General features: G+C 34.0%; 1 protein-coding gene across 2 annotated transcripts in view; it reads right to left on the minus strand.

The window, feature by feature from the left end:
• LOC125646164 (sorting nexin-14-like) overlaps positions 1-15,299 on the minus strand; it is a 37,922-nt gene extending 22,623 nt beyond the window's left edge. For both annotated transcript variants that reach the window (XM_056141462.1, XM_056141461.1), the window contains exons 1-13: positions 15,134-15,299; positions 14,946-15,014; positions 12,677-12,728; positions 12,418-12,497; positions 10,969-11,047; positions 10,561-10,604; positions 9,911-9,998; positions 5,452-5,536; positions 5,090-5,246; positions 1,809-1,884; positions 1,619-1,663; positions 1,423-1,503; positions 1,158-1,278 (exon numbers count right to left, since the gene is read on the minus strand). In XM_056141462.1, coding sequence (XP_055997437.1) covers positions 1,158-1,278; positions 1,423-1,503; positions 1,619-1,663; positions 1,809-1,884; positions 5,090-5,246; positions 5,452-5,536; positions 9,911-9,998; positions 10,561-10,604; positions 10,969-11,047; positions 12,418-12,497; positions 12,677-12,728; positions 14,946-15,014; positions 15,134-15,231 — 1,075 coding nt within the window. In that variant the 5' untranslated portion in view covers positions 15,232-15,299. The remainder of the gene's footprint in view (positions 1-1,157; positions 1,279-1,422; positions 1,504-1,618; positions 1,664-1,808; positions 1,885-5,089; positions 5,247-5,451; positions 5,537-9,910; positions 9,999-10,560; positions 10,605-10,968; positions 11,048-12,417; positions 12,498-12,676; positions 12,729-14,945; positions 15,015-15,133) is intronic.
• Positions 15,300-17,957: the final 2,658 nt, after the last annotated feature.

The raw sequence follows: 17,957 nt of genomic DNA on the forward strand, positions 1-17,957 counted from the left end.
CAAACACACGAGGACTTACTACAAACCCATGAGGACTTACTACAACCCATGAGGACTTACTACAAACACACGAGGACTTACAACAAATACATGAGGACTTACTACAAACCCATGAGGACTTACTACAAACACACAAAGACTTACTACAAACACACGAGGACTTACTACAAACACACGAGGACTTACTACAAACACACGAGGACTTACTACAAACACACGAGGACTTACTACAAACACACTAGGACTTACTACAAACACACAAGGACTTACTACAAACACACGAGGACTTACTACACACCCATGAGGACTTACTACAAGCACATGAGGACTTACTAAAAACCCATGAGGACTTACTACACACCCATGAGGACTTACTACAAACACACGAAGACTTACTACAAACACACGAAGACTTACTACAAACACACGAGGACTTACTACAAACACACGAGGACTTACTACAAACCCATGAGCATGAGGACTTACTACACACCCATGAGGACTTACTACAAGCACATGAGGACTTACTACACACCCATGAGGACTTACAACAAACCTATGAGGACTTACTACAACCCATGAGGACTTACTACAAACACACAAAGACTTACTACAAACACACGAGGACTTACTACAAACACACGAGGACTTACTACAAACCCATGAGGACTTACTACAACCCATGAGGACTTACTACAAACACACAAAGACTTACTACAAACACATGAGGACTTACTACAAACACATGAGGACTTACTAAAAACCCATGAGGACTTACTAAAAACCCATGAGGACTTACTACAAACACACGAAGACTTACTACAAACACACAAGGACTTACTACAAACACACGAAGACTTACTACAAACACACGAGGACTTACTACAAACACACGAGGACTTACTACAAACCCATGAGCATGAGGACTTACTACACACCCATGAGGACTTACTACAAGCACATGAGGACTTACTACACACCCATGAGGACTTACAACAAACCTATGAGAACTAACCACAAGCTAAAGAGCTCTTAACACAAAGAGCTCTTACCACAAGCCAAAGAGCTCTTACCACAAACCAAGGAGAACTTGCCACAAACCAAAGAGAACTTACCACAAGCCAAAGAGAACTTACCACAAACCAAAGAGAACTTACCACAAGCCAATGAGAACTGCAGTACATTGATTGCTCCTTCATTTTTTAGGAACTGCATGAATGGATACAGATGTTTAGGCCTTTCTCTGCACAGAATGTCCTTGAGTTCCACTCTCAGACACTATAAACAGACAAACAATTAATACTCAACAGGTCACGCCGGCATTCATAATTTATACACCATTAAGTGTATATAAATGTTTTTAAAGTTTATAAGTTCATAATTCATTCTACTCCATTCAGATAGTGTAATTGCTCCGCATACCGATTTATTTTTCGTGAGAGGTTTAGCAAAATGCTCCAGGAATGGTACAGATAGAGATAGTGGTTCTGTGACAACCGGAGGCTGAAAGGCAGGATAAATTATCACGTTCAAATTATCTCAAGCTTCTACTAAACAACAAAGCTACATATATATACACAGCTCTATACACAAAGGCCTGGAAGATAAGTGTACTTACTGGTGTCTTATCAAGAAAAATGAGTATCAAGTTGTTCACCATATCCTACAAAAGAATAAACACTGTACCTGGGGTTTGATAAGAAATGAATCTGTCATGCAGATTCACAGCTCACAGTTTTATATTAACTATAAAGCAACAGTGCTATCAGTGATGTTTTTTTCTGACCATAAATTTATGGATAACTTACAGGGTTAGCTACAGCATCTAGAGCAGGAAGTAGGACTGAGCCTGCCAAAATCTCCCTGATCAAAGCACATGTACAGCTGAAATTACAAAGACGCCATCACAATAAAGTAAATAATCAAATTACTAATCAAGTCTCTGTTCTTGTATGATGATGCTGACATCATATTGTATGATCAGTGTTTACAATTAAAAGTTAAATAAAAGAAAAGACATTGCCACATCATAACCAGACAAGACATTGCCATGTCTTAATCAGATGTTTCATAATTAGACTAATGTGGCCATGTCATAATCAGATGTTGCCACTTCATAATCAGACAAATAAGGCCATGTCATAATCAGATGTTGCCATTTCATTGTCAGAGATGTTGCCACATCATAATGTATCCCATCATAAACATGATTGCTAAGTATGCCTCTAACAAGACAAATAACAGAAATACACAGTTATACAATACAAATAACAGAAATACACAGTTATACAATACAAATAACAGAAATACACAGTTATACAATACAAATAACAGAAATACACAGTTATACAATACAAATAACAGAAACACACAGTTATACAATCCAAATAACAGAAATACACAGTTATACAATCCAAATAACAGAAACACAGTTATACAATCCAAATAACAGAAATACACAGTTATACAATCCAAATAACAGAAATACACAGTTATACAATCCAAATAACAGAAATACACAGTTATACAATCCAAATAACAGAAATACACAGTTATACAATACAAATAACAGAAACACACAGTTATACAATCCAAATAACAGAAATACACAGTTATACAATACAAATAACAGAAATACACAGTTATACAATCCAAATAACAGAAATACACAGTTATACAATCCAAATAACAGAAATACACAGTTATACAATACAAATAACAGAAATACACAGTTATACAATACAAATAACAGAAATACACAGTTATACAATCCAAATAACAGAAACACACAGTTATACAATCCAAATAACAGAAACACACAGTTATACAATACAAATAACAGAAACACACAGTTATACAATACAAATAACAGAAATACACAGTTATACAATCCAAATAACAGAAATACACAGTTATACAATCCAAATAACAGAAATACACAGTTATACAATCCAAATAACAGAAACACACAGTTATACAATACAAATAACAGAAACACACAGTTATACAATCCAAATAACAGAAATACACAGTTATACAATCCAAATAACAGAAACACACAGTTATACAATCCAAATAACAGAAACACACAGTTATACAATCCAAATAACAGAAATACACAGTTATACAATCCAAATAACAGAAACACACAGTTATACAATACAAATAACAGAAATACACAGTTATACAATCCAAATAACAGAAATACACAGTTATACAATCCAAATAACAGAAACACACAGTTATACAATCCAAATAACAGAAATACACAGTTATACAATACAAATAACAGAAATACACAGTTATACAATCCAAATAACAGAAATACACAGTTATACAATCCAAATAACAGAAACACACAGTTATACAATCCAAATAACAGAAATACACAGTTATACAATACAAATAACAGAAACACACAGTTATACAATCCAAATAACAGAAATACACAGTTATACAATCCAAATAACAGAAATACACAGTTATACAATCCAAATAACAGAAACACACAGTTATACAATCCAAATAACAGAAACACACAGTTATACAATCCAAATAACAGAAATACACAGTTATACAAGACAAATAACAGAAATACACAGTTATACAATACAAATAACAGAAACACAGTTATACAATCCAAATAACAGAAATACACAGTTATACAATCCAAATAACAGAAATACACAGTTATACAATACAAATAACAGAAATACACAGTTATACAATCCAAATAACAGAAACACACAGTTATACAATCCAAATAACAGAAATACACAGTTATACAATACAAATAACAGAAATACACAGTTATACAATACAAATAACAGAAACACACAGTTATACAATCCAAATAACAGAAATACACAGTTATACAATACAAATAACAGAAATACACAGTTATACAATCCAAATAACAAAAACACACAGTTATACAATCCAAATAACAGAAATACACAGTTATACAATACAAATAACAGAAATACACAGTTATACAATCCAAATAACAGAAACACACAGTTATACAATCCAAATAACAGAAATACACAGTTATACAATCCAAATAACAGAAATACACAGTTATACAATCCAAATAACAGAAATACACAGTTATACAATCCAAATAACAGAAATACACAGTTATACAATCCAAATAACAGAAATACACAGTTATACAATACAAATAACAGAAATACACAGTTATACAATACAAATAACAGAAACACACAGTTATACAATACAAATAACAGAAATACACAGTTATACAATCCAAATAACAGAAACACACAGTTATACAATACAAATAACAGAAATACACAGTTATACAATCCAAATAACAGAAATACACAGTTATACAATACAAATAACGGAAACACACAGTTATACAATACAAATAACGGAAATACACAGTTATACAATACAAATAACGGAAACACACAGTTATACAATACAAATAACGGAAACACACAGTTATACAATACAAATAACAGAAATACACAGTTATACAATACAAATAACAGAAATACACAGTTATACAATACAAATAACAGAAATACACAGTTATACAATACAAATAACAGAAATACACAGTTATACAATACAAATAACAGAAATACACAGTTATACAATCCAAATAACAGAAATACACAGTTATACAATCCAAATAACAGAAATACACAGTTATACAATCCAAATAACAGAAATACACAGTTATACAATACAAATAACAGAAACACACAGTTATACAATCCAAATAACAGAAACACACAGTTATACAATACAAATAACAGAAATACACAGTTATACAATCCAAATAACAGAAATACACAGTTATACAATCCAAATAACAGAAATACACAGTTATACAATACAAATAACAGAAATACACAGTTATACAATACAAATAACAGAAATACACAGTTATACAATCCAAATAACAGAAATACACAGTTATACAATCCAAATAACAGAAATACACAGTTATACAATCCAAATAACAGAAACACACAGTTATACAATCTATCTATTTCTCGACATTGACACAAACAAATAAAAACATCCCCCTGCTAAGCTTGTATCCCCCACTTACTGAGACTTGACTGCCTGCGGAGGTAGAATATAAGGAAACAGGGATTCCACCAGTCGACGGAGGTACTCCAGCTCGCACTTTCGACTCAGCATAGAAACATGCATGTTGGGTCCCAAGCGTTCCAAGGTGACTTGCTGGAGGTCACTTCCAGGGGAAGCTATACATAACAAAATTATGCATAGTGTCAAAAGGTCAAACAGTAAAAAATACTCTTTAATATCACCATCCCCGTTACATAATTAATCTTCTCAAACTAATGAATATCAACAATAGCTGCAGAATCTATGTTAAATCTCTGTATTATCCTTGACATACATGCTTTGATACTTCACTTTCATAATGATATTGTACGATTTACTTACCATGCTTACGAGCTTCCAAATAAACATGTAGGTGTTGAGTGGCTGCTTTTATTAATTTCTCACTAACCATTTTTGAAATATCCACCTGGAATGATTAACATTTAAAATGAAATATGACAAATACAACTGACTAAGTGAACTCCTACTCTAGAATCAGTGTATGAGTTGACCAGAGGTTTAAAGATAACTACCAGTACCCCACGGGAAACACAAAACAAGAACAAGTTGACTGCGAAACTACATACAAGAGGCTTGGTTAACTTTCGGGGGTTGTTTAAGCTCTTGATTTCAAGGGCCAGGGCCTTTCCAATTGTGAAAAATAGCGACATTAGCTTGAAATTGGGGAAAATGTTTCATACAAAGAAATAGGGGGAAAACCCAATTCAGAGTGCTTTAAGGTATATTTGGGCTCCTTCTGACTTTCAATTTGGTCAAAGCTTACCTCCTACAAATAAGCAGAGGCCAAAAAATTAGGTTTACTTAAGAATTTTGAAGCAAAAATTGTAATCTGTGGGCCTGTGAAGAAGATTTATGAACGATTTGGCTACCCTGCTTGATTTGTTTTCATTGTTTGGGAATTTCAAAGCAAAAACTGGGAAAAATACCTGCTTTTTAGCATAGGGAATGGGGCCTTATTTCGGCCCCCTACCGACCCTTAAAAAATCCCCGGCTTCCTACTCTCCTGATTTACCTCAGTATTAAAATGATATAAAAATAAGACAAACATAAAACAGAGAAATATAACGAAAACAAGAACATCAGTAAAAGTGATGGATGCTGCCTGAACTGCATGTCACCATTGAACTGCTTCATATGATAAATGACTTGATGAAGAGATGTTTTTGTAAAGTCATTCACACAATGATAAATAACTGTTGAAATATCATTGACATGAGGTTTTTCTTCATGTATAAGGTATATGTTCTGAGTGACCTTGACCTTTACAAAATAACCTTGAGTGACTTCTGTCCATATTCATTTGCGCAGTGATGAATAACTATATTGTTGAAATGAGGGTTTTTTTAAATATATAAGGCATATGTTCTGAATGAGTAACCTTGACCGTTACAAAACGACCTTGAGTGACCTTTGTTTGAAAGTCATTTACACAATGATGAGTAGCAATGCATAAGGCATATGTTCTGAGTGACCTTGAGTAACCTTTGTCCAAAAGTCATTTACCTATTTCTTATTTGTGTGATAACATGTTCAAAAACTTGAAATAAGCAACTTTTATATCAAACACTGCTGAATAACGAACTTTTATATGTTCTGAGTGATCTTGACCTTTCCAAAATGACCTTGAGAGACCTTAGTCCAAAAGTCCTTGTCTTGAGGTACACCTGTGATCAATTATTCAATTCCTGATGAAAGGTTTAGGAGATATGAGCTCAAACAGATGGACACGACAGCAACTATTTGTTCGGGGAGCATAATAATAAAAACATAAAAATCCATTTACATGATTTAAATAAAAATATTGCTGCAGAATTTCTAACAAACCTGTACTTTCAGTAAATTTACATCAATCTAAATCACACATATTTCACTTATGTATCAGTATATACATATATGTAATCTCACTGTTCAAATCATACGATTCATGCTACAGTACCCGCAACGTTATTCTTGACATTCCTATTGTGCTCTATCGTGCGTGTATCCTATCGTATCGTGCATGTATCCTATCGTATCGTGCGTGTATCCTATCCTATCGTGTATCAGGTTTTCCGTTTTCTATCGTGTTTTGCGTTTATCAGGTTTATCGTGTATCGCGTTTTGCGTGTATCAGGTTTTCCGTTTATCGTGAAAATCGTTTATCGTGTAGCTTCGGAAACTGTCGGGATCGTATATAAAATCTAATGAAAAAGTACGATACTTTCCGAAACCTTTATTCGTTTTGTTAAAGAAGCTATTTTTAGGAATCGAGGAAAGACGGTATATTTGAAGGAGAACATAAAGTTGTCGATTTTAAGGCAGAAGAAGAGCTATTTGTCTGTCCAGAGAGAGTGAAAATTTATCACAATTTAATTCTAAGTAGTCTGGAAAGTAGGCAGTGGTCTGTCGAACAAACCGAGGACAGTAAATCTGAAAGCTCCTTCATCTGAAGTTCATAAACATTTGTTGGCTAGAAACAATTATTTGTAATTAACACTAACAGAAAAATAGGGAGTTCCGATTTGAAAGGAAAAATCAGTAAATTACATTGTTTATCACATACATGTATATTTTAATAATGGTTCTTTTTCTTCCGATTTTTTTTCACCTGTATGCTACTTATATAGCAACTGCTGAACTTGTGCGCGTCCTTATATCTGATTTTGTGTATCACCCGTGTTTTGACAGCTAACATTCTCAGGGACATTATATTTCACACATTTAGGAGATTAAGTTTTAAAAGGATGCAAGGGTGTTGCATCCCCCAAAATTCTGCTCAATTGGGCACGATTCCGCTGTCATCGTTGTTTTGTTGTTGTTTTTTTTACTTGTACATGTACACATGTACCAATAGTCGTACGTGTAGATACTGGAAATTTATGTTGGTTTTGATGATTATTTGAATTTTTACACACTAAGCGTTTCAAAATTGCGAATTTAAAACAAGCCGGGTTTTGTTTGTGTTTTAAACAGTTTATTTATGTTTTGTTAACAAAATATCAATTCAAATAAATATGTTCCAATTACTTATGACTATCGATTATCATTCATAGTGTAAAAATATCTAACAGGTGTAGTGCGGTTGATTTTTTTTAAAGCGGTCGTTATGACAATAACTTGAGATGTTGAATGAGCCGTGAACTTAGAGCTTGATGCAAAATAACCCCCTCCTCACTACACACAAAATATTACTTGGTTTTATTTGATATTCAAGGTAATATACAGTAGCATAAGAGAACTACTGAAGCATGATATCACTACATTATATTACATTTAGTTAATTCCCTGTATAATTTATAAATTAAACATTAGGTGACAATATAAGTTTTAGAATCATTGGCTGAGAAAATCCATATAGATATCAAGTAATGAATTCAATGCCGTATATATCTTAGGTTTTTTTTTATTTTAGCTGTGATAAAAAACATAAATAATAATAAAAAAAAAACGTACGGCCAGGGATTAAAGAAATTATATGGTACAAAACCGATCAAGGTTTTAAACAAATGTTACCACGACGGGGACAGGTAACTGATAGTCATCCCGCGATTTTCATGAGTTACCTATAGATTACCGCGTTAGATTTTTCCCATCGCGAGAACGCGGAAAACAAGAAATCCACGTTGTCCGTAATGTAGGTATATAATGAACATTGAAATCCTTCAATATTATTATCAACATAATGTAATTATATTGTAGGTATCGAAATTTCGTTCTGTCTAAATCGTTTCTAAATTTACAACATTTCTATCAGGTTTTCCGTTTATCGTGAAGATCGTTTATCGTGTTTTGCGTTTATCAGGTCTATCGTGAAGATCGTTTATCAGGTTTTGCGTTTATCAGGTTTATCGTGTATCCTATCGTATCGTGCGTGTATCCTATCGTATCGTGCGTGTATCCTATCCTATCGTGCGTGTATCCTATCCTATCGTGCGTGTATTGTGTTCTATCGTTTATCATGTCAAGAATAACGTTGCGGGTACTGTACATGTACGTTTTTTTTTCAGCTTCCTTGATTGAAAATGATTTACATTGTGCATGCATATAATGAATGTGTTTTATAAAGCAAAACTGATAGTGTGGTTTTTTTATACTTCGTAAACAGCATAACGATTTCTCTCTCTCAAGTTTGGATGTTCTATACTGTGTATTTGAAGATGTAATTTTTTGGGCATACATATTAATTAATCTTGCTAAGTGAAAAAGCTTTCCAGTTTTTATTTTTGTTTTGTAACATTTGGCAGAGTAGAAGTGAGTGCATCGTTGCAAACCACGGGTTATTGTTTCATTCTATTTCACAAAAAGAATTTGTGAAATAGAATGAAACAATAACCCGTGGTTTGTGACGATGAAGTGAGTGGTGATGATTCTAAAATGTTAAAACCAGATAGATAGAATTTATCTGTCAGCTAGAGTAACCAATAAATGGACTGGTAATGTTAATACAGATAGAATTTAGCTGTCAGCTACAGTTACCAATAAATGGACAATGTTAATACCAGATAGAATTTAGCTGTCAGCTACAGTAACCAATAAATGGACAATATTAATACCAGATAGAATTTAGCTGTCAGCTACAGTAACCAATAAATGGACTGGTAATGTTAATACTAGATAGAATTTAGCTGTCAGCTACAGTAACCGATAAATGGACTGGTAATGTTAATACCAGATAGAATTTAGCTGTCAGCTTAATCAGCTACAGTAACCAATAAATGGACTTGTACTCTTACACAACATATCTTTAATTTCTTTTTAATACTTTCTATATTATACATTACATTGTATGACACCACTGTACCTTCTTTAATCTTCTAAGTAGAACAGAGGCCAAGAATCGAATGCTGGTCTTCAGCTCATCAGGAAAGCCTTCGTCTTCACTGAGATCTCTACACAAGGCCATATCAAGCATTATACAAAGTTATACTTGTAAATGAAGTTTAAATTCAAACTCGGAAATGTGAAAGTAATAAAAATACTGCATAGTTAATTTTACGTGCCAATCACTAGTCTATATCAACGTCCTTATTTTACAATTTAATATAGGATTAAACATTCTTTTGGAAGAATTTATCGATGTGTAAACTCCGGACATTTTACTCACAAACTGAATAAAAGTGCTTCGCACTTTTATGCTAAGTTTGTGAGTAAAATGTCCGGAGTTTACACATCGATAAATTCTTCCAAAAGAATGTTTGATTCTTATAATTCCAATTCATTCACTTTATTAACAATTGCAAAAATTTGAATAGTTTCCCCGCACTATGTTGTTTGTTTTCAGGCGTGTATGAATACATCGCGTTTTCGGATTTATTGATGTGTAAAATCTTGTTCAGCTTTATTTTTGTCCAATCAAAACAATTGTAATAAATAAGATTGGAATTATCAAGAGATACACTGGCCATGATGGCACAGAATTACAGCTAATTTCCCTCACATACATGTACATACCTGTACCAGGTGTAAAGAAATTCCTTTAAAACAATGTCTGCAAACTGAAATACAAGACAGAAATCTTGTTTAAAGATGTAATGTATTAAGATTTATAAGGAAAATGACTACACTATATTCGATAATGATTGAAATAATTTATGCCTAGAATTCAGAAATGTGTCAGTAGGTACCCATCAATTACTAGATCCTGGCCTCAAATGACCCCACTCATTTATCGTAAACATAAATTTTAACATAGATATAAATGCCAGCTTTAGGTCAAAATGCAAGAATAAGCATAGATGCAGCAATAATAAAACCGATACAGAATATTTCACAAATTACTATAACTTGTTTCTTGGAGGATATATTTTAAGGGGAGGGGTGTTTGTATCCAATGTCCTTTAACTGCATAAAGTATCACACCTCTTCAATAGACTCATCCACTCGTTTTCGGACTTTTAAGTAAGTCCATGGTTGAAATGCAAGTATGTTGAGCTCTGGTCTGAAATTTAAAATTGTATTTTATTTAGGTTTCAAACACTGATTTGGAAGAACTGATCACTCTGAAAATTTTCGGTTCATTTCCTTCCTTGTTTTACTTAATATTGTTGACAGTAGCCTCCCTATTGGTGTGACAGTGGCTGACCCATTAGATACGACAGCTCAACTTGTGTCTTATTTTACTCATTAAAGGCCAAGAAAATAAGCACCGCCTTCAAATTTACCTGGTCTGTGAACCCTCGTCATTCAGGAGAAATTAAGCTTCAGATTGGATGCTAGAAATTGATGGACATTTAGTTATTAGCCCTTGTGTACACCTTATCTGGCGATCAAGGCGCCTGTGCAATCTTTTTATGCTTACCGTGGAAACCAGCTCGAGAGGGAAACGGTTTTGGCTTTTTTCACGTAGAGATAGTCACACAATAATGGTAGTAAATTTTGCATACAATTATAATAGATTATAGTAGGTTATGCTTAGGAATGGGTACGGTTGATGATTATGAATTGTTAAAATATAATTTACACGGACATTGATTATGCTAAACAGAAAGTACTGACTATTGTTGGAAACATTGGGTAATCATATATAATTAATGTTTAGGAAGAAAAATTAATTATGAGTAAATACGTCAAAGAAATCTTGTTAAAACTCAGTTGAAAACTTAAAGCGTAATTTTCCCTCGAAACATGGCGATAAAAGTACATGGCCAGAAAATCTGCCACAATATGCAGGAACTCCTGTCGGAAACAATGTTTAGCAGTTTAATGATACAAGAAAACTTAGAATAAAGAATATTCTTCCTAATTTTTCAAAGGCTAATGTCCTCATTTATACAAAATAAAATTATTGAGCCTTTAAAACTTGTTTGATTCATTAGATTTAATTATTAACATTTTGATTAACCTGCACAAGAAAAATACGACTACCTGAATTTATCAATGTTTAGAAAACGTACAGGTAATGCAGGTAACACAGATAACGTCCTGTGTATTGGGGACGGTATACACAGCTAGCAGGGTGCCCTTGGGGCTTCACACCTGCCTAAAATTAGACCCACCCAGCACTTAACTTACCTGAGGAAAACTGACCGATTGACAGTAGAATCTGAACTGGTAGACACATTAAATATGACAGCTGTGTCTTGTTTTACTAATTAAATTCTGTTGACAGTAGGATCTGAACTGGTAGACACATTAAATATGACAGCTGAACCTGTGTCTTGTTTTACTAATTAAGTTTTGTTGACAGTAGGATCTGAACTGGTAGACACATTAGATATGACAGCTGAACCTGTGTCTTGTTTTACTAATTAAGTTTTGTTGACAGTAGGATCTGAACTGGTAGACACATTAGATATATGACAACTATACCTATGTCTTGGACAGCGACGCTGGCCACAAACAGTACACACTGTTTTCATTAGAGTAAATTCATCATCTTCCTCAGCCTCCTACAAATCATAAAACATATTTACCCAGATTATTTTGTGAATTCAATTTTTCCCCATTAGCATTGCAATAAAGTCAATAGATGTGTTTTAAATACTGTGAGAACTTACTGTTTTTCATTTCTATACTATTATGAAATTCAATGTACTACAGAAACATTATTGAGGAGAATGTGACTTGCCTTTTTCATCCGCTGGTACATAAACAGGAAACTTGGTAAAAGTGTGTCTGAACTGAAAAGATGGTAAAAAGAATATAGGTGACTCTCAATAACTCGAAGTTCAAGGGACCTTGATAAAACTTTGAGTCATCAAGAGTTTGATAGATGGAAAGTTGAGTCAAATCCGTAAATCAAAATAGCAACTGAAGTGCATATTTACATCATCCTGGCATTGTTTTGACAAGTTGTTCTTCATAATTTTAAATATTTGACTTGATTTCAACAACATGGAACTTTATCTTGCATATATATAAAGATTCCTTTAAAGTTTATCTATCCATGAGTTCTTTTCTCAAGTTAAGACAGATGGACGAACCAGGGTAATGTTCAGCATAATATAATGTACCAAACTTTCTTTAGAAAGTGTTGGCATAGTGTATATTTATGTGGAGGCGGGATTTTCTTTGAGTCCGCTTTCAATGACATGGATAAGATTGAGTCTGATCGGTTCTACAAATATATATCGGCCAGCTAAATGGTTAACGACAATGGCGGCAAGACTGAATTTGACATTTAATCCTGTAAGGCTAGACTGGCCCCCTGTGTGATATGGATCATAGGTGGCAGTTATCTGGACAATGCTGGAAATGCAAATATAAAAGTAGAAATCTGACTGGAAACAAAAAATGCTGCAGCTCTGTTTAGCATTTCAAAAATGTTTAATGACCAACACAGTGCCTGTGAGTAGCAATCATACATTTCATATAAATTATTATTTCAAGGAAAAGGTTCAGATTTCCGATTATTTAACTAGATCTACTTCAAATTTAGATTTGGATAGAATTTAAAATAATAATTTCATGACTAGTCTTTAATGATTTATATTTCACTGGTTGCATGAATACTTACTGTCAATCAATATAAACATTTCACTATTTCATGCATACTTTAACCATTTGTGGTTTAACACGTCCACTCCAAAGACTATTTCTACCTACATAGCTACATTTAGCTACCTAGGTATTTAAACCTACTCCAGGTAGCTATTTTTACCTACCTTTTCCATTACTTGCATTTTATGACCAAACGCTGGAATGGCGCAATGTGGTGTGTACCAAATTTCTTAATTCACTTACACTGACTACCACAAAAATATTGGAGAAAAAATTAATAATGTTTACATCAGTTGCATAGCATTTCCCGCATTCAATGAATAGGCAGATCAAAAATGTCTAAAGTTAGAATACTTTGATTGAGCTCTGTCCTCCCACGTTAGGTGCTGATATTTCGGGATATTTTTTGTCCTATTATGGATCTAGATACTAATGCCAATATTTTTTACTTCGCCCTAAAACACGGTCACGCTGTAAGTAGTGATGGGAATCGGTGAGAATTTCATAATCGATAATTGGTTTACTGTAACTAATTATCAATTATAATCGGACATTGAGAAATTCTATGATAAAGTCATTTATCTACTGAAAAAGTGTAAATAAATATTTTCTATGTTTGTATTTGTCAATGTTTCTATTGCAGCTGAGAATGTGTAAATGAATATTTTCTGTGTGTATTTGTTATTCTTTTACTTTCTTAATATCCTTTAATTACATATATAAAAGATAATATGATTTTTAGAAGGGTTTACGCGCCAAAATTGGATATAGTTTGCTTCGGTTATATTCCTGAATATCAAAGTTTCATGTCACTAACTTACAAAAACAAATCAGATCTATTGTCAGCATATTGAAAACAAGATACGTACGTGCAGTGGCCTTTGAAAGTGGTTTTATCTATGTAATTCACACATGGCTTTGTTCGCATCAATATTCTCTTTGATGGGTGGACCTTTGTTTATATGCCTGAATCAAAGTACATCTATCTGACCATGTGAACATGCTTTATTCCCCGGATATAGATACTTTCGCTATCATGTGCACCGCCATTTCGATAAATTAGGTTAATAGATAGGTCATGACAGGAATATTCTTTTAAAAAGTACGGTCTTTGAGAAACCAAAATCTAAAAACCGATTATTTGGAATAAAATTTTCATAATCGAGCACTCAGAATTTGCCAATAATCGACTGATTTTTTATTATAATAAATGATTGGAACATCACTAGCCATAGGATATATAATTTATCTGTATTTTTAAAAACAGGTGAAAGTAAGTAGGAGTAGCTACTTAAAGTAGGTTTAAATACCTAGCTATTAAGAGCTACGTAGGTAGAAATAGTCTTTGGACTGGACCTGTTTATTTTACTCACGTTTCATCTATCATTAGCACATACCTTATGCAGCTATAAGTGGCTGCTAATCCAAATATAAATGACCATATTATAAGAATGAGTGAAAAATATCTGAAATGAAAATAAAATCTCATAAAACTGGGCGCAAATTCAGCAGAATTAATGTAACTATGAGCAAATTCGAACCGTCCTCACATATTGCATTGCTGCGCTTCACCAACAATTCTTACCTGTTGAAGATGAATGTAAGCAGAAGAAGGATTATTGTCGACGTGCAAAACTTAGAGTGTTTTTGCAGATAGTGTTTGATTATATACCAAGGAATCATATTGACAATTTTTAGCCAGACTGTCAACAAATTCCAACGCCACCTTACGCCTCAAAATTATGTACTACGAGCCCGAGCTAAATAGTTTGACTTTATGTTGATTCGATCACAGATAAGTGTAACTTATGTATACGGAATGGGCATGTGCATGTTAAAATTTTAGAATTTCCAGCACTTGCTATATATCATACAGTGTTGGATCCAGTAGATGTTCTACCAACCCTTTCTTTGCTCCTCACGAAAATATTAACAGCTGTGAAGAAGAAACTTAATAACTTAATTACTGTGTCACTACATATGCCAGAAGGATTGTAAATCAAATTTGGATTCTAAACAAAAGATGTAAAGAACTTTTAGTATGTTTGAAATAGCAAAACTTTTCTCAGGTCAACAACATCAAAACGTATGACTTTTCAACACTTTACGCGACCATTCTTCACGATGAATTGAAGTCTAGACTTTTTGACACCATAGTTGTTTCTTCAACAAAAATTGAAAAAAGGAGATATCCATATCTAGTGATCAGTCATCTATAAAAAATTACTCTGTTGAACACCTCTCTGATTCCACGCACAGGTGCTCTGAATTTGAATTAAAAATATGCTACATTAATATAGAGTTCCTCGTTGACAATATATATCTTCGTAGTTTTGGTGATCAGGTCTTTCAACAGTTTGTTGGAATTCCCTGGGGCACGAGTTGTGCTCCGTTGTTAGCTGACTCGATTTTATATTCTAATGAGGCAGATTTTTTTTTTTTTAATTCTACACGAGAAGAAAAAATTCTTGCTAGCTGTGGCCTTCAATTCAACTCGACATTTAGATATATATCGACAACATTTGATCTATTTAACAATACATGTAATCATGTTCACTCATATATGTTGATTCAATATATATCCTAGTGAACTCGAAATAAAAGACACGTACGAGGGTCCTCCACATCTAATTCATAGTTAGATATGTTATTGAAAATTTACATTAACAACAAACTAACAATTCAGCTTTGTGACAAACAGGATGATTTCAGCTTCTCCATTGTCGACTTCCCATAGTTGTGTAGCAATACTCCATTGTCACCTGCATGTGGTGTTTATATCTCTCAACTGATTCTATACGCAAGAGCTTGTTCTGCGTATGATCAGTTTTTAAATCGAGACATGCTTCTGACAAACGAGTTGATGTTACAGAGGTTTCAACCGTCTCGTTTAACGTCAGCTTTTCACAAATTATATGGTCATTATAACGATCTAGTTTACCAATACAACTTATCCTTGGGTCAAATGCTGTCTGGCGTGTTTCATACCCATTGTTAGGCCGTTATTGGCACACTGATTTTGACTACGGATTACTTCGTTTACCCGATCGAGATATAGGGCTCAAGGTGGGTGTGACCGGTCGAAAGTGGGTGCTTACTCCTCTTGGGCACCTGATCCCACCACTGGTATATCCAGGGGTCCGAGTTTGCCCAGCTCTCCTTTTTGTATTCCTAAGGGGGGTTGTGGGATTGGTTACAGTTCGTTATCTTCACCTTTCCATTTTACAATATTCAATAATGATTGACTGAAAGGACAGTATATCACAGGGGCAGGACGTTTTGAAAGGGGTGGTCTACCATTAATATTTGTTTTCAAAGGAAGGGATTCCAACCTCAAAGTGCGTTATTTTTACCTTTTTAACAAAATTTATAGACGAAGGGGGAGGTCCAACCCCCGACACCCCTCCCGTCTGGATCGCCCACTGTATCATTAGTGCGGAGTCTTCGTGTTGTGACGTGTAACGATATCAACATATATCAAGAGAAGGTAATCGGAGAATGAAAAATAAATTGTAACAATTCCTGGCATTGGACTCTGAGGAGTTGGTCATTGTGAAAAACAGGCAAACAGGATTATGGCAACACAGCCATTGGACAGCATGGTCATGCAGAGGTACAGGGAGATGAACTAGAAGAGAGAGATGACACAGTGGTAAACGTTCACTGAAGAAGACAGACACTTGTAAATGTCTCAGGTCACAGAAGGTCGAGATCACAAAAGAAAGCACAGCTGTGTTACCCTGTATTCATTGAAAATACTTCCAGCCTACAGGTGGTTGGGGTAATATTGTCAAGTTGCCGAGAGGCGAAATCTAGTCTAGCTCGCATATTTCATCAATTTATTGTCTTTGTTTTCTGTTACCTGTACATATATACATTTCACATGCGGTAAAAAGCAAAATCTTCCCACGGGATTGCAGCCATCAGGGTGTTGCTAAAACGCGGAACGGAAAACGAAACGGAACAGAATTTAAGAATTAGAATGATTAATGTACATAAGATAATGGTAAAAATCGGGGGGGGGGGGGGGGGGGTCCATTTTGATTAAAATCAACAATTTGGGAATTGTTTACAAGCGATAAAACAACATTATCTTAAAATTTTGCATTATAAATTGATTAATTGAATTTAGTTAAACATTAGTATAAAGATTTACAAGGCATTTTACAAGAATTTCGAAATTTTGGCAATGACAGGGGTGTTAGCGAGCAGTGACACCTAACCTATGGGTAGAGAATGAAAAGAACACACGTGGTTTATCCCCCCCCCCCCGGTGGCAAAACGTCATTAACTGACGCACATGTACACGTATTTACACATAATACCGTGTATGTGTGTACTTACAACAAGGAGTGTGATATGTATAAAACAATAATAATTCATGATCCTATTTAGTCAACAAGTTAAAC

This window comes from Ostrea edulis, chromosome 6 (assembly GCF_947568905.1).
Source record: "Ostrea edulis chromosome 6, xbOstEdul1.1, whole genome shotgun sequence".
Classification (NCBI taxonomy): Eukaryota; Metazoa; Mollusca; class Bivalvia; order Ostreida; family Ostreidae; genus Ostrea; species Ostrea edulis.